Source organism: Nicotiana sylvestris, chromosome 10, assembly GCF_000393655.2.
Source record: "Nicotiana sylvestris chromosome 10, ASM39365v2, whole genome shotgun sequence".
NCBI lineage: Eukaryota > Viridiplantae > Streptophyta > Magnoliopsida > Solanales > Solanaceae > Nicotiana > Nicotiana sylvestris.
The window spans coordinates 156,987,047-157,009,366 of NC_091066.1; the positions used below are offsets into that span (position 1 = coordinate 156,987,047).

A 22,320-nucleotide genomic window follows, 5' to 3' on the forward strand; every position below is an offset into this window, starting at 1 on the left:
TGGGGGGAGGATGCTGTCATAACAGCATTTTAAATTATATGTTTTTTTAAGGGTTTTAACATTAAATTCATTAAATCTTTAAAGTTATGAGTTCGTATCTACTATTTATTGTAATTTTAATAAATATTTTTATATAAATTTATACTCTACGTTGAAGTACTGGATCAAGATGAATTCGCGATCCTAACGCTAGATCTGCACCTTGGGGTGGGGGGAGGGCGAGAGCATGAAGTAAAATGTAATGAAAAATTAAAAATTAAATAGAAAAAAGTTAAAAATACCAACATTGAATGCTTGTGAAGGATAAACAAAATTGATTAATAAACGTACACAAAACAATCAACACTTTCATGCTCAAAAATATTAATTAACACATTCTCATTCTCACAATAGAATTTTTTTTTTAACCATAAGTCCATAACCCAAATTGCAATTCATAGAAATTAAAGTTGTACCTGCAATTCAACTTGCCCTTCAATGAAAAAATTACATAAATGACAGGTAAACTATCTTTATCCCCAAAAGTATGAAGTAGTATTTGTCACAAGTCTACAATATATATATATATATATATATATAGTCAGAGGTAAGCTGAATTATATTCTAGTAATCTGGTTCCTTTTTTTTTTTTGGTTCTGATAGAAACTAAGTAATACTCCTAGTAGTTACATTTTAATTTTACTTGCCAATAGTTAAGTGGTAAGAGTTTTATCTAATAAAGTTTTGCTATTACAAGGGGCCCCCTTTTTAGGCCTTTGGAAAGTTGATGTGGTTCTTGAATAAAGATATAACTTTTAATTAGGTGAAAATAGTTTTTTTTTATAGGAGTGAAAATAAGTGAGAAAACTAAGTTAAAATAGCACAGGCTAGCTAGTTTTCAGATTGGTCATTCAAAAATAGCTAGCGTTTGTCATGTCATTGAAAAATAACCATTATTTTGCTGCAATAGAGACCGGTCCAGCATAATATACTGGAGTTCGATGCACCTGTGTATGAACTTCCAGCATACTGGAGTTCCAACAAAGTATACTGGAACTCCAAACAATAGAATAATATATTGGTGTTTCAGTATATTTGCTGGAGCTCCAGTATAATATACTAGAGTTCCAGCAAAGTATATTGAAACTCCAGTATATTATACTGGAATTTCAGTATATTATGCTTGAGTATTTTTTGGATTTTGAACAGTATTTTTGTTCAGATTTATCTTTACATGAAAAGTGACTAAATTTCGATGAAACTGTGACTATTTTTGAATGACCACTTGTAAATCTAGTTATTTTTTAATTTCTCCCGAAAACTAAGAGTAAATTTTGAAATTTTACTTAATTTATATGTTATGAAAACAAAAATTACAAAACTAAAGTTTGACAGGAATCCTTTCAATTCTCTTGCACATTGTCTTACTTTTACACCGGATCTGTATTTTACCGTTATAACAATGTAGCGTAGACTAAAAGCTAAAGCTAACTTTAGATTTAAAGTAACAAAATCGTATTATATTTCCGTCTTAAGTCTGCATAATTAATCTTTTACTATTTGGGGAGACCATGTTGACCATACATTCAATTCAATATAGTATTTTCAATCTTATTACAAATTCTCGTCTTAATTCTATAAAATTATCCCTTTCCGTTTGTGGTGGTCCTGTTTTTCGTATTTCAAATTGATATAATATCATCTAATTATTTATTTTCATCCAAATCCACATAGTTAATACTTTTATTGTGCTGTAATGGTGTTGTCAATATCGTAAACTTAAATAAATATCAACTTCAAAGTATTTTGAGAACAAACATATAACTAGAAAAGCTTATGCATGTGGATTTGTGTCTGTATGTGTTTTAGATTAGATAATGGAAAGTCAAAGCTAAGTCACAGTGTCAAAGCCTTACTAAAAAACTCTTATTAGGGTGTGACCTTTCCCCGGATTCTGTATGAATGCGTGATGCTTTATGTACCGGACTGTCCTTTAAGCAAATGATTTATTTATTGATATGTCAATTTAGACATATTCCAAATTAACAACTTGTTTGAATGATCATTATGTATCGTTTCATAATATATTGTATCATATTGTGTAGTATTTTGCTGTATCGTTTTGATTTATACAACTCTGAATAGACTGTATTATTTGTCGTCGTTTCATGATGTCATGCACCAACAATATGAACAATAAACTTGCAATATTACAAATAAAAAGTAAGATACAAGGTAAGATTATTTTATAAAAAGGTAGGATAAATCATGAAATATAATTATTTAATAAATAAGGAAGGAGAGGAAAAAAATAAGTTAACGATACGACCACACCAAATTGATCGTTACATAAAGTGGCACTTCTGGTCGTTATATAACGATAGATTTAACGGTACAATACAATAAAATTTAAATAATAATCTAAAAAAATATTATATTTAAAATAACAATATAACAGTACAATACAATATGTAACAACTATTAAAACAAGGAGTTAAGTCTCCTAAAATTGGAGAGTAGTGTCCAGTGGAAAGGAGAGAAGATGGCCGATTTGACAATTCAAGTTGCCTATTTTAACCACCAAAATTCTCGTAGTAAACTACAGACAAAACTGCACAAATATTAGATAAAGATAAACAAATAAAAAAACTTCACATTTTGCATCCTACTTAACAAATAGTGATGAATGAGTAGTAGAAATGTAATTATCGATTTTATCCATGAAGTTTTTTCTTACTATAAAATATAGATATAAGATTGTTCTTTTCGAGACGACAGTGAATAAAGAGGATTAACTCTTGGTACAACAAAGTTAAAGTTAAAGAATTTCTTATAGTAACCAAAAATTGTTCAATAGCTCTTCCACGATGTTAAAACAAGTCTTTCTTAGATTATCGTGATTATTAAGTAATATTAAGTAATGAATGTCTTTCGATGTATTTAGTACTATATGTTTTGATATCACCAAAATGACAGGCGCACGAAGCATTTCGCTTTCACGCTGGATCCAGAAAAGGATCGCACTCTAAAGAATGTGATGTAGGCAGTTTACTCTGATGCAAACATTAACAACTGATTCTGATCCACAGTCTGAACTCATGACCTACAAATCACACGAAAATAACTCTACCGTTGCCCCAATCCGATATATCAAGAGCCCTTTTGGTCTTTTGTTTCAAGAGCTAATTTTAAGTATTATACAAGGTGGGTTGCTATGATGGTAAGCATTTCCACTTCCAACCAAGAGGTTGTGAGTTCGAGTCACCCCAAGAGCAAGGTGGAGAGTTTTTGGAGGGAAAGATGCCGGGGGTCTATTGGAAATAGCCTCTCTACCTTAGGGTAGAGATAAGGTATGCGTACACACTACCCTCAGACCCTACTTGTGAGATTATACTAGGTTATTGTTATTGTATACAAAGGGGTTAAGTTTCCTCTCTCTCCTCTACCTAAATTTTTAAAATCCAGCTAAAATTTTCCAACACAAAGAGGAAGAGCAAGTTAAGCAAGAAGGGTTGCTCTGATGGTAAGCAACCTCCACTTCCAACTAAGAGGTTGTGAGTTCGAGTCTCCCTAAGAGCAAGGTGGGAAGTTCTTGGAGGGAAGGATGTCGGGCGTCTATTTGGAAATAACCTCTCTACCCCAGGGTAGGGGTAAGGTCTGTGTACACACTACCCTCCCCAGACCCCATTAAGTGAGATTATACTGGATTGTTGTTGTTGTATAAAGAGAAAGAACGAAAATTATGACTCTAGCTAGGATCACACGCGTGGTCGAATACAAATCTTCAAGTCCGTTTGATATCCAGCTCGCACTATGGCTCAATGCATACACTGTTCACTCTTCACATTCTTAATTCTACTGGTGGTCCAATGAACCATATATAATAATAATAATAATAAATAAGTATGAGGCATAGCAGCTAAAAGCAACAAAACAGATATATGTGCATAACACGATCCTCAAAAGAAGAATAAATATGAAGTCCTCAATAATCGAATGCTGCCTCGAATGGAATACATAAAGATCAACACCAGATAAAACGTCTGTTGAGATTATTTAATAGATAGCCACTTTGTAGTTACTTTATATTTACATAGGCTATTCTTTGTATAGGCCATTTTTTAATTAGTTAGGCTATCATTGTTATAAGTAGTTAGTGGAGTTAATTGTGTATATACATAAGACATTGTACAGATATTTTGATGTAATAAGAATTTATTTTTCTCTCCTTCATCTGTTTCTAGAAGCTTCTTTCTTCTTACCCATTAGAGCTCAATCTGAGCTTGCCGCCATTGCTGAGCTTATGCATTTTGTCATGGTATCAGAGCACAGGCTCCGATTCGTTTCGTAATTACTCGATTCAGTCGATTTCTATCAAAGCTTCACTCAATTTCCTCTCATTTTCTCCTCTTTGAGAATTTTTGATTCGCTACAATTAGGGCAAAATTACAGAAGGTAAATTTCTGTTAATCTCTGATTGTTATCTGACAGTGAGACGATTTCTACATCTCTGAATCATGTCAACAGATAAGGAAGCCTTAGATTCATCTAGCCCGCTGTACATGCATCCATCAGAGAACGCCAGAACGACGCTGGTACTGGCGTCTTTCGACGACACTGGTTATAGATCCTGGAGAAGAGGAGTACTTATTGATATCCAATTTTTCCCCATATATATTTTATATATACCAAAAATACTTCCCAAATAATGTATATGTGCATATATGAGCACACCCATGAGTTTTGGTATTTTAATGATTTTTAAACCAAATTATCGCCTATTTTTATATCACAAATTATCAAAATTATTCCCAAAAATTATCTTTTGGTGAATAACTTATTTTATCTTATATTTACATTAAAATTTAATTAATATGATTTTTCATATTTTTACGAATTTATTTGGCATTTTTAAAGCTAAATTGTATATAATTGCAATTATAGCCTATTTTGCAATTAACTATGTTTTACAACTATAAAATTATTTCTGATATTTTTAGAATAATATTTATATGTTACTAATTAGTTCTATGTTTTCAATTTTGCTTTTCAGATTATTTTTAGATATTTGTTTAAAATAAATTGGAGAAATTGGCTATTTAAAAGTTGGCCAGATTATATTTAAATCTTAGCCAAAATTGTGCCCCTATTCAGCCCCATTTGAACCTAATTTTAAACCCAATCAAACAACCCATACCCATTTGATTTTACCCGACCCAGCATTGGTTCAATCTGAACCGTTGATCAAATGAGATCAACGGTCCAGATCAAATTGCCTTAATTAAATCCTAAGGCTACCCCCCTACCCCTCATTTCTCAGAGACCGGTCTCTATCTCTATCTCACTCTCTCTCTAACCAATGCTCTCCCTTCTCTCTAGAACAATTGTGGTTCCCTCCTCCTTCTCCGACGAGCTTCATCGCCTCTCCGGCCATGCTCCGTCCTCACTTCTCTCGACCTCTAGCCACCATGGATCTTGTATCGTTGCTTCTCTCCAAGGTTTGAAACCCCAGAAGCCTCCACCATGAAAATGGTCGCTGAAGCCTCGCCGGGGGTCCGATTCCGGCCTTTCTCCGATGATTTTAGTTCGATGATGCTAAAGACACCATTATCTTTGAGCTTCACTGCCAGGTTTCTCTTACCCCTCTCACTGGTTTCTTATGAAACCCTAATCTTAACCCAAACCCCTCAAATCTCTGATTTTTTTAACAATTTTAACTTGTACCTTTATGTTTTGCACTATTTTCTATTCGATCTTTACGATTACTCCAGTTTTAAACGATTTTGTTCCCTTTTTGAAACTAGGGCTTCTGACCCCTTTTCAAAATCACTTTATTTTTTGATTTTGAGTACTAATTTGTGATTCTCAGTACTATTTTCTAAACATTTTGCTCAAGTCTGATGAAACCCTAACTTTGTCTGTTTGTGTTTGCGTTATTTGTTTGTCTTGTGTTCTTCTGGGTTCTTCTCCGAGTTCTATGCTCCTTGCTTTGATTTTGTTGTCAGTGTATCATTCCCCTACCATTCTGTGTTCTTCACTTAAAGTTTCTCTTATTGCTTGCATGGTAATTTTTATACTGATTCTTCGAACCCTCTTTGAGACTGTGATACTTGCTTTCAAATGGTGATTTCGTGTATTTTCCTATAGTTTGAATTTCTTCCTTAATTTATGGGATACTTTCCTCAATTAATACTGATTTCCTAAGGTTTTTAATCTCGATCATTATTTTGAAAACTATTCTTTCAGAATTACGATGATATTTTACCTTATATATGTACACCAATTTGTTGATTGATTTGCCTGACCTATTTCCTTAATTAGATGGTCATGTATTTAGTCCTTATTGCATGCTTTATGCTACTCTGTTTCCTTATGTGATTATACCTTACTTTGTGATTTCTTTCCTTTCAAATGACTGATTATTACCGTTTGATTTGGGAAAGGGCAGTCCAACTACTGACTGGATTGTGATTGATACCAGTCCCTTAATTAAGGGACTGTTGCCTTATTTGTTTACTCATATTCAGTACTATAAGTACCCCTCCCCCATTCTCTTGGCAAGACATCAACGAACACATTGCATATCACTTACACTCAATGTTCTGAACTCTCTCTCTTTTCACACCAACATCTCTGTGCTCTTTGTTTCTATAGAATAGTCTCTCACTTTTCCTGTTGAATGCTAATCACTCAACTGGCTGCAAGCCAAAGTTGAGTAATCTTGGTCACTTTCACTTTGCTGGTTGCTATTGTGTTGTTTGCTTTGGGTCTGCCTGCTGCTCCATTCTTGTATACTGCTGCTCACTTCCTGCATACTATTGCTCTGCTCTCTACTTCTCTTTGCACACTACTGCTCTCTTCTCTGTGTCCTATTGTTCACTACTGCTCTGTGTTACATTAGCTTCAACTGGTATGTTTTCTATTTAAGTCACAACCTCCAAAACAATATGCTCCTATTAGTGTTGCACTTCCTCTTATTTCTTGTGTGCTTCTACTTATGGTTCTGCTGTTCCTATTGCCATTAGCATGTACTTATGATAATTAGTATGCCTAGCCTGACTTGACATGTTCACTACCCCCTTTCCTATCCTAATGTATGTTTTCCTTACTCTTGTGCACTATTAGCATGTGTCCGGGACCTGCTTGGCTATTCCATAGCCTTAAGACCTCTTCCTGAGGTTGACTCTGTTTGGAGTTTGGTGCAGTAAAAGCTAGGCTCTTGATTTGAAGCATGCTTGATTACTTCTCTTTGAGGTGTTATACATGTGTGAATGGTTTCCTTGCTTATAAACTATTTGTTCCCTCTCCCTTGCCCTTGTTTGTGTGACTCTGTGTTTTTTCAAAATTGGTCATCCTAAATTGATTTCAAAGGAACTCTTTCACTCTTCTATTACTGTTTTTCTCAAACTGTCTCAACTGTTTTCCAACTCAACTCCTCCTAATTCTGTCACGATCTCACCACTCTTAGAAATTAGGTTCTACCCCTTAGTGTAAGCATTGCTTTGGGAGCCTTGAGCACCCACTGAACTTTGATGCACAAGGTTGGCAATTCCACACTCACACTTATCAAGGGTGATTTGTTTTGGGTGACTGGTATTGGCCGGGGTCTCAAGAAACCCCTAGGTAACTTTGCCGCACCCAAACTCTTGGTGAAGGCTGTGAAGCTCGAAAGAAGTTAGGTTGGAGGTCTGGGCCTGGCTGAAGGCTCCCTATAGAGTAGCTTCTTGTTTTATTCTTCATTACTGTAATTTGACTGCTTAAGTTGTAATGATTTGTAAAGACTATGGGGGTTTATAGTGAAATTGGGAGGGATATGTATGTTTAGTTAAGGGTATGGGTAGAAAACATGACTATAGGATTTTACTTATCTATTTGTGCAATAGAAACCATGTATAGGACATGCATCTCACATATAGAAATCCTGCTCCTAGGTCTCTTTACTTTCAGCTTGTCATTTTAGGATCACAATCAGCTAATAATAAATTACTGCATTCAGATACCATGCTTTAGGATTCTTATATGCATTAGAAATCATGTACTTAGGGTTTTATTTGCAATTGTTGAACGCTTCGTTAGTATATTCTGCCTAATAAGGCCAGCCTAGTTAACTGTAAAACTGGAAACAAGCATGTACGTCCACCTTTCTCTTAGGGTTAAAACAACGCCTAGGCAAGCCTTAGGCCGGAAAAAATTGATTAATCGCCTTGAGTCATGCTTAATTTATCGCATCCCTTTAAACTGTCCGAATTTGTTTTGCCTCTCTGAGGTCCGCTTGATTTTTCTACGAAACTTCCGTCCTGCTTTTAATCACATCCGTGCAAATATGTTTTCTGTTAAAATTGCATTTCTAGTCCAGAACTGGACTATTATTTTCTTAAACTTATCTGAATACTATATCTTCTGTAATTTTTCAAAACTATAGTCCAAACCTAATATATTTACCGCTCTCTTTCACACTTCTACAATCTAGAAATATTTTACGTCTGTTCTCTCCTGTCCGAAAATAATTTTAATATATACTCACGAATGTGTTAACAAATGTTTTCTCCTGATTCCTAAACTGTTACGCATCTACTGCCTTTTCTCAAGTTCTAAACGTTTTCGTCCAACTCTTTTCTGCGAATTCTGTTTAAAACTTTTCATCTTTTATTTTAAATCTATTTCTGACACTCCAGCTTTTAAAATTCTCCCTTCCTTGGACTTAAGATGTGATTGAGACGTGCTAATTATGTGTTTAACCGTGGAGGGATATTTGAGCCTTTTATATGCCTTTGTGTGATCTTTTATATGAAGTCCTACTTGTTTTGTATGTCGCTTAGTATTTTGGCCTTTAAACTTAAGGGTTCAGCCTAGACCTCACCTCATAGGAATAGCGGTCCTAAATACCCTCTTGGATCTATAGGACGGGACTGGTAATAGCACGCACTAAGCACTCCTGACCAATACACACACTTAAAATAACCTTTACGGGGTGGGAAAGGTAGAATATGGAGATGATGACCGGTGCGCTAATATCTCGTGTGAGAATGATTGCTGGGTATTGCACCGAAGTGATCCATATTATAGTTAAACCTAGGACCCTTTTCTTTGCTTTTCCTTCATTTAAATTAACGTTTTCCTCAAACTAAGCTTTCCTTTTTTTCCAAAAAAAAATCACTTGTGTCTTTCTTCTTTCAAAATTGTCAACTTGTTTATATTTCTTATGTGCAAAATTTGCTTGTCTACTCCTACTCTTCTTAAAGTCACAATTAAGCATGGCCGGGAACCACACTAGTGGATCTTGAGGGGTGCCTAACACCTTCCTCTCGAGATAATCTCAAGCCCTTACCCGAACTCTGGTTTTCTTCCAAAAATCTTCTTCTTTTCTCTAAAAGTGTCCTAATGCACTATAATCATTAGGTGGCGACTCTTCAAATTCCATAACCCGATTCGTCAAAAGGGAATAAGAGTTGTTTTGCCCATAATGTCGTAAACCCGATTTCACCTTCTTTTAGGAGAGAAAAAGGGGGCGTCGACAGCATAGCGACTCTGCTGGGGAAACCTTTAAGGCTTTTACCATTACGTGCTTTTGTGACTTTATTGCTTCCTTAATTGCATTTACCTTCTGTCTTTAATTATTTCATCAAAATACTAACTTGGCTCTTCATGTTTTTCTTTCCTTTTAATTTCTTCTTTTACTGCCTTATTATTTCAATTCTGTTGTAATTTCAGAGCATTTATTGTAATCTTTACTTATGAACGTGAAAATATATGCAATTTGTCTCATTATTATTACTGCATTCCTCAACATCATATTCCACTCGTGCCAAAACAAATCCTATAGCAATGCTTATAATGAGTGGTTGCGCCCTTCCGATATTATAAACCCCCTAAATTTGGCAAAGGCATATTTGCGGTAAAACCAGTCGATCAACGGTGTAGTCGACGGTTCCACGCCTTTCCCTCTTGAGTTGTCCGCTCAAGGGTACCTTGTGTAGCACTTCAAAAAGTAGAAACCATATTCCCTTGAAACTGTTCATGCATCATGGTCAACCCTAGCCGAGTCAGTTATGTTGTCCACATAATGACTCCTTAAGATAGCCTAAACCAAAGTCCATCGGGTTTCCTGAAACCCAAACGGACACCTCCACGTTATGTGCATTTATTTGGAGAACTAAATGTCTTTTGCTAATTATTGATTCAAATAGTCGAGTCTGGTGGGGTTAAGGGCCTAACACTTTGTTTTGTAGAAAATGAGGCACGAGGTCCCCAGATTCAGTATGGTATCCAACATTCACCCAAGTTGCTAAGCTGGTGGGAAGATCTTCATGGAAACGATCAAACCCTCGTCCGCAAGTACTTAGGGAATTTGCCCTCACTTCTGGAAATCCATCCCAACAACAAGATCATTGAGGCTGTCACTTTGTTTTGGGATAGTGATCGATCAGTGTTCCGTTTCGGAGACTTGGAAATGACCTCTTTGCTAGAAGAGATAGAGGCCTAGCTGGTATCCCCTGGGAGACTCCGGGTTTGCTTATGCCGGAAAACCGCAAAAGTAGAGGCTTTCTTAAGATGATGGGACTCAAGAAAAATCCCGACCTCTCTTGCTTGAAGGACTCCTACATACCATTTGACTTCTTGTACGAGAGATATGGCCACAACAAGTCCTATCGCACCTACATGGACGAGTTTGCCCTCACTTCTTTGGGACACATACATAGAAGGGTCTTTGTGTTCATGTTTTGCTTCTTGGGCATGATAATTTTCCCTATGAAGAAGGCTAGGATCCACACCAGACTAGCCATGGTGACCAAGACCTTAATGGAAGGAATCGACGGGCAGTCTTTCAGCATAGTGCCTATGATCATCGCTGAAATCTATCGAGCCTTGGGAAAGTGTCAGCAAGGGGCTCCACATTTCAAGGGTTGTAATATGCTACTTCAACTTTGGCTCATAGAACACCTTCAGAAAGGCGACTACAGACAGGAAATCATACACAGGGATTGGGATGACCATATCGCTTTTCATCACCCAAAGCGAATGAACTTCATGCCCAACATATTTGCTCAGCCAGAGGACGCCACTGGATGGGTAGAGCTGTTCGAAAATCTAAAAGAAGAGCAAGTTCAGTGGATGTTCGAGTGGTTCCCAACAGGGGAGTTCATTGTCCGTTCTCGAGATGCACCATTCATCATACTCATTGGTCTGAGGGGCTCATCCTTATGTCCCCCTCCAGGCCATGAGTCAAGCTGGAAGAAGACAAATCATACCCAGGATAGAGAAAATGAGTCATTTCAGGGCTGACTTTCAAAATGATGATAGCCCGCACAGGTGTCACGCTCAACATATGTGGCACTGCAAGCTAGTCTTAGGGAGAGAGTCTATTGAACCATACATGTATCATGCCAGGTGTGTGCCACACTATACAGGTTGGTTGGAAGATGATCACATTGGTTTGGGTCGTCCAGGATTCGTCCACGGTCATAGGATTATTGACGAGAAAACTGAAGCGCAAGTCAAATACAATCAACTGCGCAAGAGGATGCGAGAATATGAGAATGAACTTCGGGAAATACAAGAAGCCCATCAGAAGTTGATCGAGGAATGGAAGGATATGGCTGTCAGCGCCAATAAGCGACTAGGGTATTTGGAGCGGGGTCTAGTGGAGCTAGAAGGAAAGTTCCTCAAGAGGATTGAAGATTGTCGAAACACTGAAGGGAATGCAGGCGGACATTTGGCCCAAGCTTATCTATTGCTAGGACTGCGCGAGCTAGTGAAGCTGTTCGAGGGGGATAAAGATACCGAATCTGGGGAAGGTCCGTCTGGGACCAAGTAGTTAGGAGTCTTTTATTTTGCTTCTAATGATGTAATAAGGCCGATGGCCACTAGTGACATTTTATTTTCCGTTATTTAGCGTCGCTTTGGAGTCATCTTATTTTTTATCAATAAAATGAGGCATTTAACATTATAAGTTCTCCAAGTTAATTTGTCACTAGGCCTACCTCAGGCACAACGAGGCACCCAAATTAGGACGCGATTTATATTCTTGCACAATGTGTTTATATATTGCAACATTTTCTTCTCATAACCCGCACTAACTTGTTACCTTTTTTGTTTTTCTTTATTTTTATTCCCCTCCCCAAAGGTTAGTTCGTGCATTCTTGCACCATCATCATACAGTACGATATCCAAGGGCCCTCCACCTCCTCCTTATCCAAGTCCTATCCGGAACAAGAGCAAAGGTAGAATGGGAGATTCAAGCACCATAAAGGAAATTGAAAGAATTGAGATTCCTCAGGGTACCCCGGTTGCTAAGGAAACTGCTGCCCAACTTGAGCAGAAACTATTGAAGTTCCGAGAAGAACTGGATCAAGTTCGAAACTTGGCAAATTTGTCATTCTCTCTCACCGCTCCTGATGTCAACTTTCCAAATGCTCAAAATCCCGCACCTCCACAGAACACCCCATAACCACAGATGCAACCCACTCAACACTGCAACACATGCCACACTCCAAACAAGACTCCACTGCTCATTTCTGAACCATTGAACACCACAAACAACCACCTCTACAACACTCTCATCTACGTAGATACCATACCCCACTACACTCAACCAATATCAAGTGCACCTGAGTCTTATGACAAGGACTCTCTTATCAGAAACTTGGCAGTAGAACTCAAGAAGATGACCAGCCGGGTCCAGGGCATGGAAGGAAACAAAGGCATAGAGGGGTTGAATTATGAGGACCTCTGCATTCAGCCAGATGTTGAACTTCATGAGGGATACAAACCTCCCAAGTTCGAAATGTTCGATGGAACGGGAGATCCCAAAGTCCATTTGAGGACATAATGTGATAAGCCGGTCGGAGTCAGAAGGAATGAGAAAATCCGTATGAAACTCTTCATGAGAAGCCTGAAGGGGGATGTTTTATCCTGGTACATCAGTCAGGACCCCAAGAAATGGACGAGCTGGGTAGGTATGGCATCGAATTTCATGGATAGGTTCCGATTCAATACAGAGAATGCACCGGATGTATTCTACATCCAGAATCTAAAGAAGAAGCCTACCGAGACATTCCGCGAGTATGCTACCCGTTAGAGATTAGAGGCTGCTAAGGTCAGGTCGGCCTTAGAAGACGAACAGATGAACAGATTCTTCGTCCGGGCTCAAAGACCCACAATATTATGAGAGGTTGATGCTGATCGAGGGCCGAAAATTCTCCGATATCATCAAGCTGGGAGAAAGAATTGAAGAAGGCATTAAGAATGGTATGGTTACTAATCTTGAAGCATTGCAGGCCACCAACAAGGCTTTACAGTCTGGTGGCACGTCCAAGAAGAAGGATGTCAATGTCGTGATGGTCGCACAGGGAGCCAAATCACCACTAAAATACCACACCTACCCGTCGCCTCCACCTACACCCGCACCCTCTTACCAAAATCCACCACCTATTTACCAATCATCTCCACCTCCCGCATATCAATCCACTTTACCCAGATACTCTCAACCTGCACCTATTTACCAAACCTATAATGCCCAACCCTCTCACTAACAATCACCTCCCACTCGCCAAAATTTCCCTAGACCCAGACCAAATTTTGACCGCAAACCTCCCAGACAATATACAGCCATCGCAGAGCCAATTGACCAACTGTATGAGAAACTTAAAGTTGTTGGTTACGTCTCCCCTATCCCTACCATAACTCCAGAAAATCCTTCCCAGTGGATCAACCCTAATAAGACCTGTGCGTACCATTCCGGCATGAAAGGTCACACCATTGACGAGGTCGCTCGTTGAAGGACAAGATTCAAACTCTGATCGACAATAAGGTTATCATAGCAAAGGAGTCTGCTCCTAATGTCCGAAACAACCCTCTGCCTGATCACAGAGGTGGGGATATTCACATGATCGAGATCGAAGATGACTGGGACCCTAAGGTATCGATAGGATTGATTGCTGAGGATGATGAACCAAAGAAACCGATAGTCACACTTAACCCGATTGTTGTACAGAACCAGCCCTCCAGGGGTGATGAAGTGGACATGTCTATACCTCTCGAATTTGAAGTACCTTCTTCTGCGAAGGTGGCCGGGCCAATTGAGGTTGAGTTTGGGGTTCCAAAGGAACCTGTACCCTTTGAAGTTGTTGTGTTACCACCGAGGGTACCCATGCCTGTAGCAATGTCAGACGTAACACCGTTCCACTCAAATGCCATACCATGGGATTATACAGCTGAAGCAAGGAGGAAAGGAAAGACCAAGACGGGAAAAGCAATTGCTGCGTAGGGTATGACCAGAACAGGCAGGGTTCACACTCCAGAGCACCTAGCTGAGTCCAGTAAGCAAGCCTCGGGACGGACTACTGAAACTGGTCCCGATGATCTTTGGAGGAAAATACAAGCTAAGGAGTATTCGGTCGTGGAATAGTTGAACAAAACACCAGCACAGATCTCCATCATAGCTCTCCTACAGAGCTCTGACGCACACAAAAATGCCTTGATGAAGATATTGAGCGAAGCTTATGTGCCCAGCAACATAACTGGGGGCGAAATGGCAAATATGGTAGGACAAATACTGGAAAGCCACAAAATCACCTTCCACGAAGATGAACTACTGCCGGAAGGACTGAGTCACAACATGGCCCTACACATCACTGTGCAATGCGAGGATTACTTCATCACTAGAGTCTTGATCGATGGAGGCTCCAGCCTTAACATCTGTCCATTGATAACTCTCAGAACATTGGGAAAGAGCCTGCATGAGATCAAAGATGGGGCCATCAACATCAAAGCCTTCGATGGGTCCCAAAGGTCCACTATCGGAGAGATCAGCCTATGCTTGCAAATGGGCCCAACCTGGTTCGACGTCGACTTTCAAGTGATAGATGTCCCAGCATCCTACAATTTGCTGTTGGGACGACCGTGGATCCATGCCGCTGGAGCTGTAGCATCGACCCTACATCAGGCAGTGAAGTTCGAATGGAATCACCAAGAGGTGATCATTCATGGCGATGGTAGCAACCCCATATATAGTCGCCATACCATCCCGATGATTGGAGGCAGAAGGAGAATAGGTGGAGAAACATATCATCACATCGAGCGAGTCAACGCCATAGACAAAGACAAGTGGTGGCATTCTGAATTGGAGCGGGTATGAGCCCGGAAAAGGACTTGGCAAAAATCTCCAAGGCATCACCAAGCCTATCAAGTTGAAGAAGCACAGTACCACTTTTGGCTTGGGTTATGAATATACTTGGGAAGAGTTCAACCACTGGTCGCCACCATGGCGCGGTCCCTACTACCCACTCGAGCACCCTCTACCTCAGTTAGAGCAGATCTTTCAGCCAGCTGATGCCATATATGGATCAGAGGAAGATGAGACACTGGCAGCAATGAAGAACCTGTTTCTGGGGGAGGATATGGATTGCTGTGTTATCTTCGAGGAGGAAGGCCCTTCCATTCAAGTTGTGAACCGAGGGGAACACCTCACCAATTGGTCAGTCAGGACCACCGTAGCCCGGAGAGCCTCGGGGTAGCAAGGCTAAACGACGCATATGCATCGCATTTTATTTTTTTAGTTGATTTTACTTTTCCGCATTGTCTTTACTTTCGAAAAGAGCTTCGAGGTTTCAAACAGTTATGCCTTTAATCAAAAGCATTTTCCAAGTTTATCTTTATATCTCGCTCTTATTTATTTTCTCTACCATTTATCTTATTTTACACAGCATTACTATTACGTATCTTGATGATGAACCAACGACCGTAACTTGTAATGAGGCAATGCGACAAACGGACATAGATTCAGAAGAGGATGAAATACCAGAAGAAATTGTCAGAGAGGTCGAGAATTTTGAGAACATGCCTAAGTCCAACTTGGACAAAACTGAGGTTGTTAATCTGGGAGATGCAGAGAATGTCAAGGAAACATGTATCAACGTACATTTGTCACCATCAGAAAAGAAAGAATACACAGAATTCTTAAAAGAATATGAGGATATCTTCGCCTGGTCGTATGATGATATGACCGGTCTCAGCACATCCATTGTAGCTCACAAGTTGCCGACAGATCTGGCATGCCCACCAGTAAAATAGAAACTCAGAAAATTCAAGCCAGACATGAGTTTGAAAATCAAAGAAGAGGTTACCAAGCAAGTCAAAGCCAGGGTTCTCAAAGTGGTAGAGTATCCAACATTGTGCCGGTACCAAAGAAGGATGGGAAGGTTAGAGTCTATGTCGACTACCGGGATCTCAACCGGGCCAGTCCTAAGGACGATTTCCCTTTGCCAAATATACACATATTGATTGATAACTGCGCCAAACATGAGCTGCAGTTGTTCGTCGATTGTTTTGCTGGATACCATCAGATATGGATGGATAAAGAGGATGCAGAGAAAACGGCATTCATCACGCCGTGGGGAATGTATTGTTACAGAATGATGCCGTTTGGTTTGAAGAATGCTGGTGCTACCTACGTGAGAGCCATGACCACCATCTTTCATGATATGATACATAAAGAGATCGAGGTATATGTGGACGACGTCATCATTAAATCCAAGAAAGTTGCAGATCACATGGAAGATTTGAGAAAATTCTTCAACAAACTGAGGAGATACAACTTGAAACTGAATCCTGCCAAGTGTGCATTCGGGGTTCCCGCTGGAAAATTATTAGGTTTCATTGTGAGTCACTGGGGAATAGAATTGGACCCGTCAAAGGTCAAAGTCATTCATGAGTTGCCACCGCCAAAGAACAAGAAAGATGTAATGAGTTTTCTGGGGAGACTCAACTATATCAGCCGATTCATAGCTCAGTCCACTGTCATTTGTGCACCCATCTTCAAGATGATAAAGAAGGATGTTGCCACTAAATGGACTGATGATTGTCAAAAGGCCTTCAACAGAATCAAGAATACTTGTCGACACCGCCAGTCTTGGTTCCACCCGAGCCAGAGAGACCTCTATTGCTTTATCTTGCAGTATTGAATGAGGCATTTGGTTGTGTTTTAGGACAACATGATGAAACAGGGAGAAAAGAGCAAGCCATCTACTACCTCAGCAAGAAGTTTACCCCGTACGAGGCTCGGTATTCCTTATTAGAGCGCACTTGTTGTGCTCTAACCTGGGTAGCTCAGAAACTGAGGCATTACTTCTGCGCTTACACCACTTATCTCATATCCAGGATGGATCCATTGAAATATATCTTTCAGGAGCCCATGCCTACCGGCAAGCTCGCCAAATGGCAGATACTGTTAAGTGAGTTCGACATTGTTTATGTTACCCAAAAGGCAGTCAAAGGACAAGCTCTAGCAGATCACCTCGCCGAAAACCCTGTGGAAGGAGAATACGAACCTCTAAAGACGTATTTTTCTGATGAAGAGATAGATTTCATAGGAGAAGACATTGCAGAATCCTATGATGGTTGGAGTATGTTTTTCGATGGAGCCGCAAATTTCAAAGGAGTCGGTATAGGAGCAGTCTTGGTATCAGAAACCGGTCAGCATTACCCAGTATCCGCCAAGCTCAGATTACCATGCACCAACAACATGGCCGAGTACGAAGCCTGCATCTTAGGACTCAAGTTAGAAATCGACATGAACATTCAGGAACTATTAGTGGTCGGAGACTCGGACCTACTCATACATCAGGTTCGAGAAGAATGGGCAACCAATAATTCCAAGATACTCCCCTATCTACACCATGTACAAGAGTTGAGGAAAAGATTCAGAAAGACGGAATTCCACTACGTTTCTAGAACACAGAATGAGTTCGCTGTGCCTTAGCCACTTTATCATCTATGATACAACATCCAAACACAAACTTTATTGATCCCATCCAGGTCAAGATTCATGACCAACCAGTTTATTGTGCTCATGTTAAGGAAGAAGCCGACGGGAAACCATGGTTCCACGATATCAAAGAGTATTTGACCACAAGAGAATATCCAGAGCTTGCCAATGCTACCCAGAAATGCACGCTTCGGAGACTATCCAATAATTTCTTTCACAACGGAGGAATCCTGTACATGAGGACTCCTGATTTGGGTTTACTAAGGTGTGTCGATGCAAGGGAAGCGACCAAGTTATTGGAGGAAGAACATTCAGGGACCTGCGGACCGCACATGAATGGTTTTGTTTTAGCAAAGAAGATACTCCGAGCAGGATATTTCTGGATGACTATGGAAACAGACTGCAACTAGTATGTTCGAAAGTGTCATCGCTGTCATATACATGCAGATATGATAAAAGTGCCTCCAAACGAGCTTAATGCAACAAGCTCACCATGGCCGTTCGCCGCTTGGGGAATGGATGTTATCGGTCCAATCGAGCCTACCGCGTCAAACGGGCACAGGTTCATCTTGGTAAAAATTGATTTTTTTACTAAATGGGTTGAAGCAGCATTATACAAAGCAGTTACCAAGAAGGTGGTAGCAGATTTCGTCCGCGACCGTATTATTTGTTGGTTCGAAATTCTAGAGTCAATCACCACCGACAACTGTTCCAATCTTAACAGCGACCTGATGAAAACAATGTGTGAGACTTTCAAGATCAGACACAAGAACTCTACGGCTTATAGACTGCAGATGAATGGAGCCGTAGAAGCGGCCAACAAAAACATCAAGAAGATACTAAGGAAGATGATCGAGAGGCACAAACAATGGCATGAGAAGTTGTCATTTGCCTTATTGGGTTATCGTACCACAGTATGCACATCAACCGAGGAAACTCCCTACATGTTGGTTTATGGTACAGAGGCGATCATTCCCGCTGAGGTAGAAATTCCATCATTAAGGATCATACAAGAAGCCAAGTTAGATGACGCAGAATGGGTAAAAGGTCGCTACGAGCAGTTAGCCCTCACAGATGGAAAGAGAATGAATGCAGTCTGTCATGGTCAGTTATACCAGAACAGAATGTCCAGATCCTTCAACAAGAGAGTTAAACCAAGGAAGTTTACACCAGGACAGCTGGTGTTGAAGAAGATATTTCCATATCAAGACGAAGCCAAAGGGAAATTATCTCCCAATTGGCAGGGTCCATACATGGTTCATCGAGTTCTAATCGGAGGAGCCCTTATTCTTGCAGAAATGGACGGAGAAGTCTGGCTGAAACCTATCAACTCAGACGCAGTGAAAAGATACTACATTTGATCATACGCTTTTTCTTTCGTGATGTAATTTGAACTACGCCTGACCTGATTCCCGTTTAAGAGGGGATACGTAAGCAGCCCTATGGGTTCGGTCACATTTTAATAAAAATTTCATCTTCCCCCCGCAATTGGAACTGGGGTAGAATTTTGAGGAGGACCCTCAAAATTCTGAAGTAAGTTTTTCAGTCTTTTCAGCAGCACAAACACGATAAACTAGAGCAGAATTTTGAGGAGGTCCCTCAAAATTCTGGAATCATTCCGCGTTCAGTTATCCAACACAACCGTCAGCAGCGCCAGCCTAGTAAATTGGGGCAGAATTTTGAGGAGGACCCTCAAAATTCCGGAGCAAGCAAGGTCGCCGCGTCTTGAACCACGTTGCAGTTGTTGGTTCATCAAAAAATAAAATCATTTTTATATATATATACTTGCATTTACTAAGTCATGCACAAATATCATTTGTATCACTATCGTTTAGTGACGCTACCCCCGTGATACACTATGCCAAGATCTAGAGGATACGAACTAACCTCCCCTCTACAGAACTCACGATTTTTCTTTGGATGCAGGAATTCAGGCTACGGATCAAAGCACATTCACTCTTCAGGATCGAAACCCTCAGAGGGTTACTATCCACACCCAACCTTCCCCAGCAGTCTTAATATCGCAACCGTCTATCAACTAAGAAGACTTACTACTATTCGTCCTTTTACATTCCTACATTGCATAAGGCTATTCTCTGCCTTTCGAGGTTAAGCTCTACCTCCACATTGCATAAGGCTACTTATCGGCCTTTCGAGACTAAGCTCTGTCTCCATCTACATTTTTGCATAAGGCTATTTATCTGCCTTTCGAGGTTAAGCTCTACCTCCACATTGCATAAGGCTACTTATCGGCCTTTCGAGACTAAGCTCTGTCTCCATCTGCATTTTTGCATAAGGCTATTTATCTACCTTTTAAGGTTAAGCTCTACCTTCATATTGCATAAGGCTACTTATCGGCCTTTCGAGACTAAGCTCTGTCTCCATCTGCATTTTGCATAAGGCTATTCTCTGCCTTTCGAGGTTAAGCTCTACCTCCACATTGCATAAGGCTACTTATCTGCCTTTCGAGACTAAGCTCTGTCTCCATCTGCATTTTTGCATAAGGCTATTTATCTGCCTTTCGAGGTTAAGCTCTACCTCCACATTGTATAAGGCTACCTATCTGCCTTCCGAGACTAAGCATTGTCTCCGTCCTGCATGGCTAAAATATCGCCACTTTTATTTTTCGACTGGCTGAAACATCGCCACCTGCATTTAAATTCTCGCTCTGGCTGAAAGATCTCCACCTTTTGCATTCATTTGGCTGAAAAATTGCCACTCTCTCATGGGATGAAAGATCGCCAACTTGTTCAAAGGCATCATAGTCTGGAGGCACCATCTGCATAGACTGAGAACACCATTTTATGACATGTGAATCTTTACTTTTATGCTCTTCATGGCCCAGGACATCATAGTCCGAGGACATCATCCTAACCGTCCGAAGACAGAACTCATAGTCCAACGGGAACTTGCATCACGTTTAAATTACGCAATGTATACGCACATCTCTCACTTGTAGGTACACCGGCTAGCAAACGACCATCTCAGCAGGAGCGATCCCGCTCCAGTCCTCCGCAACCTATCCAACTTCAGTACCCTTCCAAATCTAACTATCGCTTCCGCCTTTTCGACTCCCCACTGACATATTCCGTCAATGGTTACTGAACTACATATGGCCTGATTCCTGTAAAACCAGGGATATGTAGGCAGCTCAGAAACCAGAGCGCGGTCAAAATTGTTTTGCAATTGCCATTTTCGGTCAAAATTGGCCATCTTATCTTTACCCGACAACTCTTTCATCCTCCTCGGGTAAAGAGGGGTAGCTGTTGATATCCAAATTTTTCCCATATATATTTTATATATACCAAAAATACTTCCCAAATAATGTATATGTGCATATATGAGCACACCCATGAGTTTTGGTATTTTAATGATTTTTAAACCAAATTATCACCTATTTTTATATCACAAATTATCAAAATTATTCCCAAAAATTATCTTTCGGTGAATAACTTATTTTATCCTCATATTTACATTAAAATGTAATTAATATAATTTTTCCATATTTTTACGAATTTATTTGGCATTTTAAAGCTAAATTGTATATAATTGCAATTATAGCCTATTTTGCAATTAACTATGTTTTACAACTATAAAATTATTTCTTATATTTTTAGAATAATATTTATATGTTATTAATTAGTTCTATGTTTTCAAATTTGCTTTTCAGAATATTTTTAGTTATGTTTTTAAAATAAATTGGAGATATTGGCTATTTAAAAGTTGGCCAGATTTTATTTAAATCCTAGACAAAATTGTGCCCCTATTCAGCCCAATTTGAACCTAATTTTAAACCCAATCAAACAACTCATACCCATTTGATTTTACCCGACCCAGTATTGGTTCAATCTGAACTGTTGATCAAATGAGATCAACGGTCCAGATCAAATTGCCTTAATTAAATACTAAGGCTACCCCCCGACCCCTCATTTCTCAGAGACCGGTCTATATCTCTATCTTACTCTCTCTCTAACTGATGCTCTCCCTTCTCTCTAGAACCTTGTGGTTCCCTCCTCCTTCTCCGACGAGCTTCATCGCCTCTCCGGCCATGCTCCGTCCTCACTTCTCTTGACCTCTAGCCACCATGGATCCTGTATCGTTGCTTCTCTCCAAGGTTTGAAACCCCAGAAGCCTCCACCATGAATATGGTCGCTGAAGCCTCGCCGGGGGTCCGATTCCGGCCTTTCTCCGATGATTTTGGTTCGATAATGCTAAAGACACCATTATCTTTGAGCTTCACGACCAGGTTTCTCTTACCCCTCTCACTGGTTTATTATGAAACCCTAATCTTAACCCAAACCCCTCAAATCTCTTATTTTTTTAACGATTTTAACTTGTACCTTTATGTTTTGCACTATTTTCTATTCGATCTTTACGATTACTCCAGTTTTAAACGATTTTGTTCCCTTTTTGAAACTAAGGCTTCTGACCCCTTTTCAAAATCACTTTATTTTTTGATTTTGAGTACTAATTTGTGATTCTCAGTACTATTTTCTAAACATTTTGCTTAAGTCTGATGAAACCCTAACTTTGTCTGTTTGTGTTTGCGTTATTTGTTTGTCTTGTGTTCTTCTGGG

General features: G+C 39.7%; 1 protein-coding gene across 1 annotated transcript; it reads left to right on the plus strand.

Annotated features, from left to right (window-relative positions):
• Positions 1 to 17,137: 17,137 nt before the first annotated feature.
• LOC138880159 (uncharacterized) lies at positions 17,138 to 20,848 on the plus strand. Its single transcript, XM_070159825.1, has 3 exons — positions 17,138 to 17,381; positions 18,353 to 18,847; positions 20,703 to 20,848. The coding sequence occupies exons 1-3, from the start codon at positions 17,138 to 17,140 to the stop codon at positions 20,846 to 20,848; spliced, it is 885 nt and encodes a 294-aa protein (XP_070015926.1).
• The last annotated feature ends 1,472 nt before the right edge of the window (positions 20,849 to 22,320 follow it).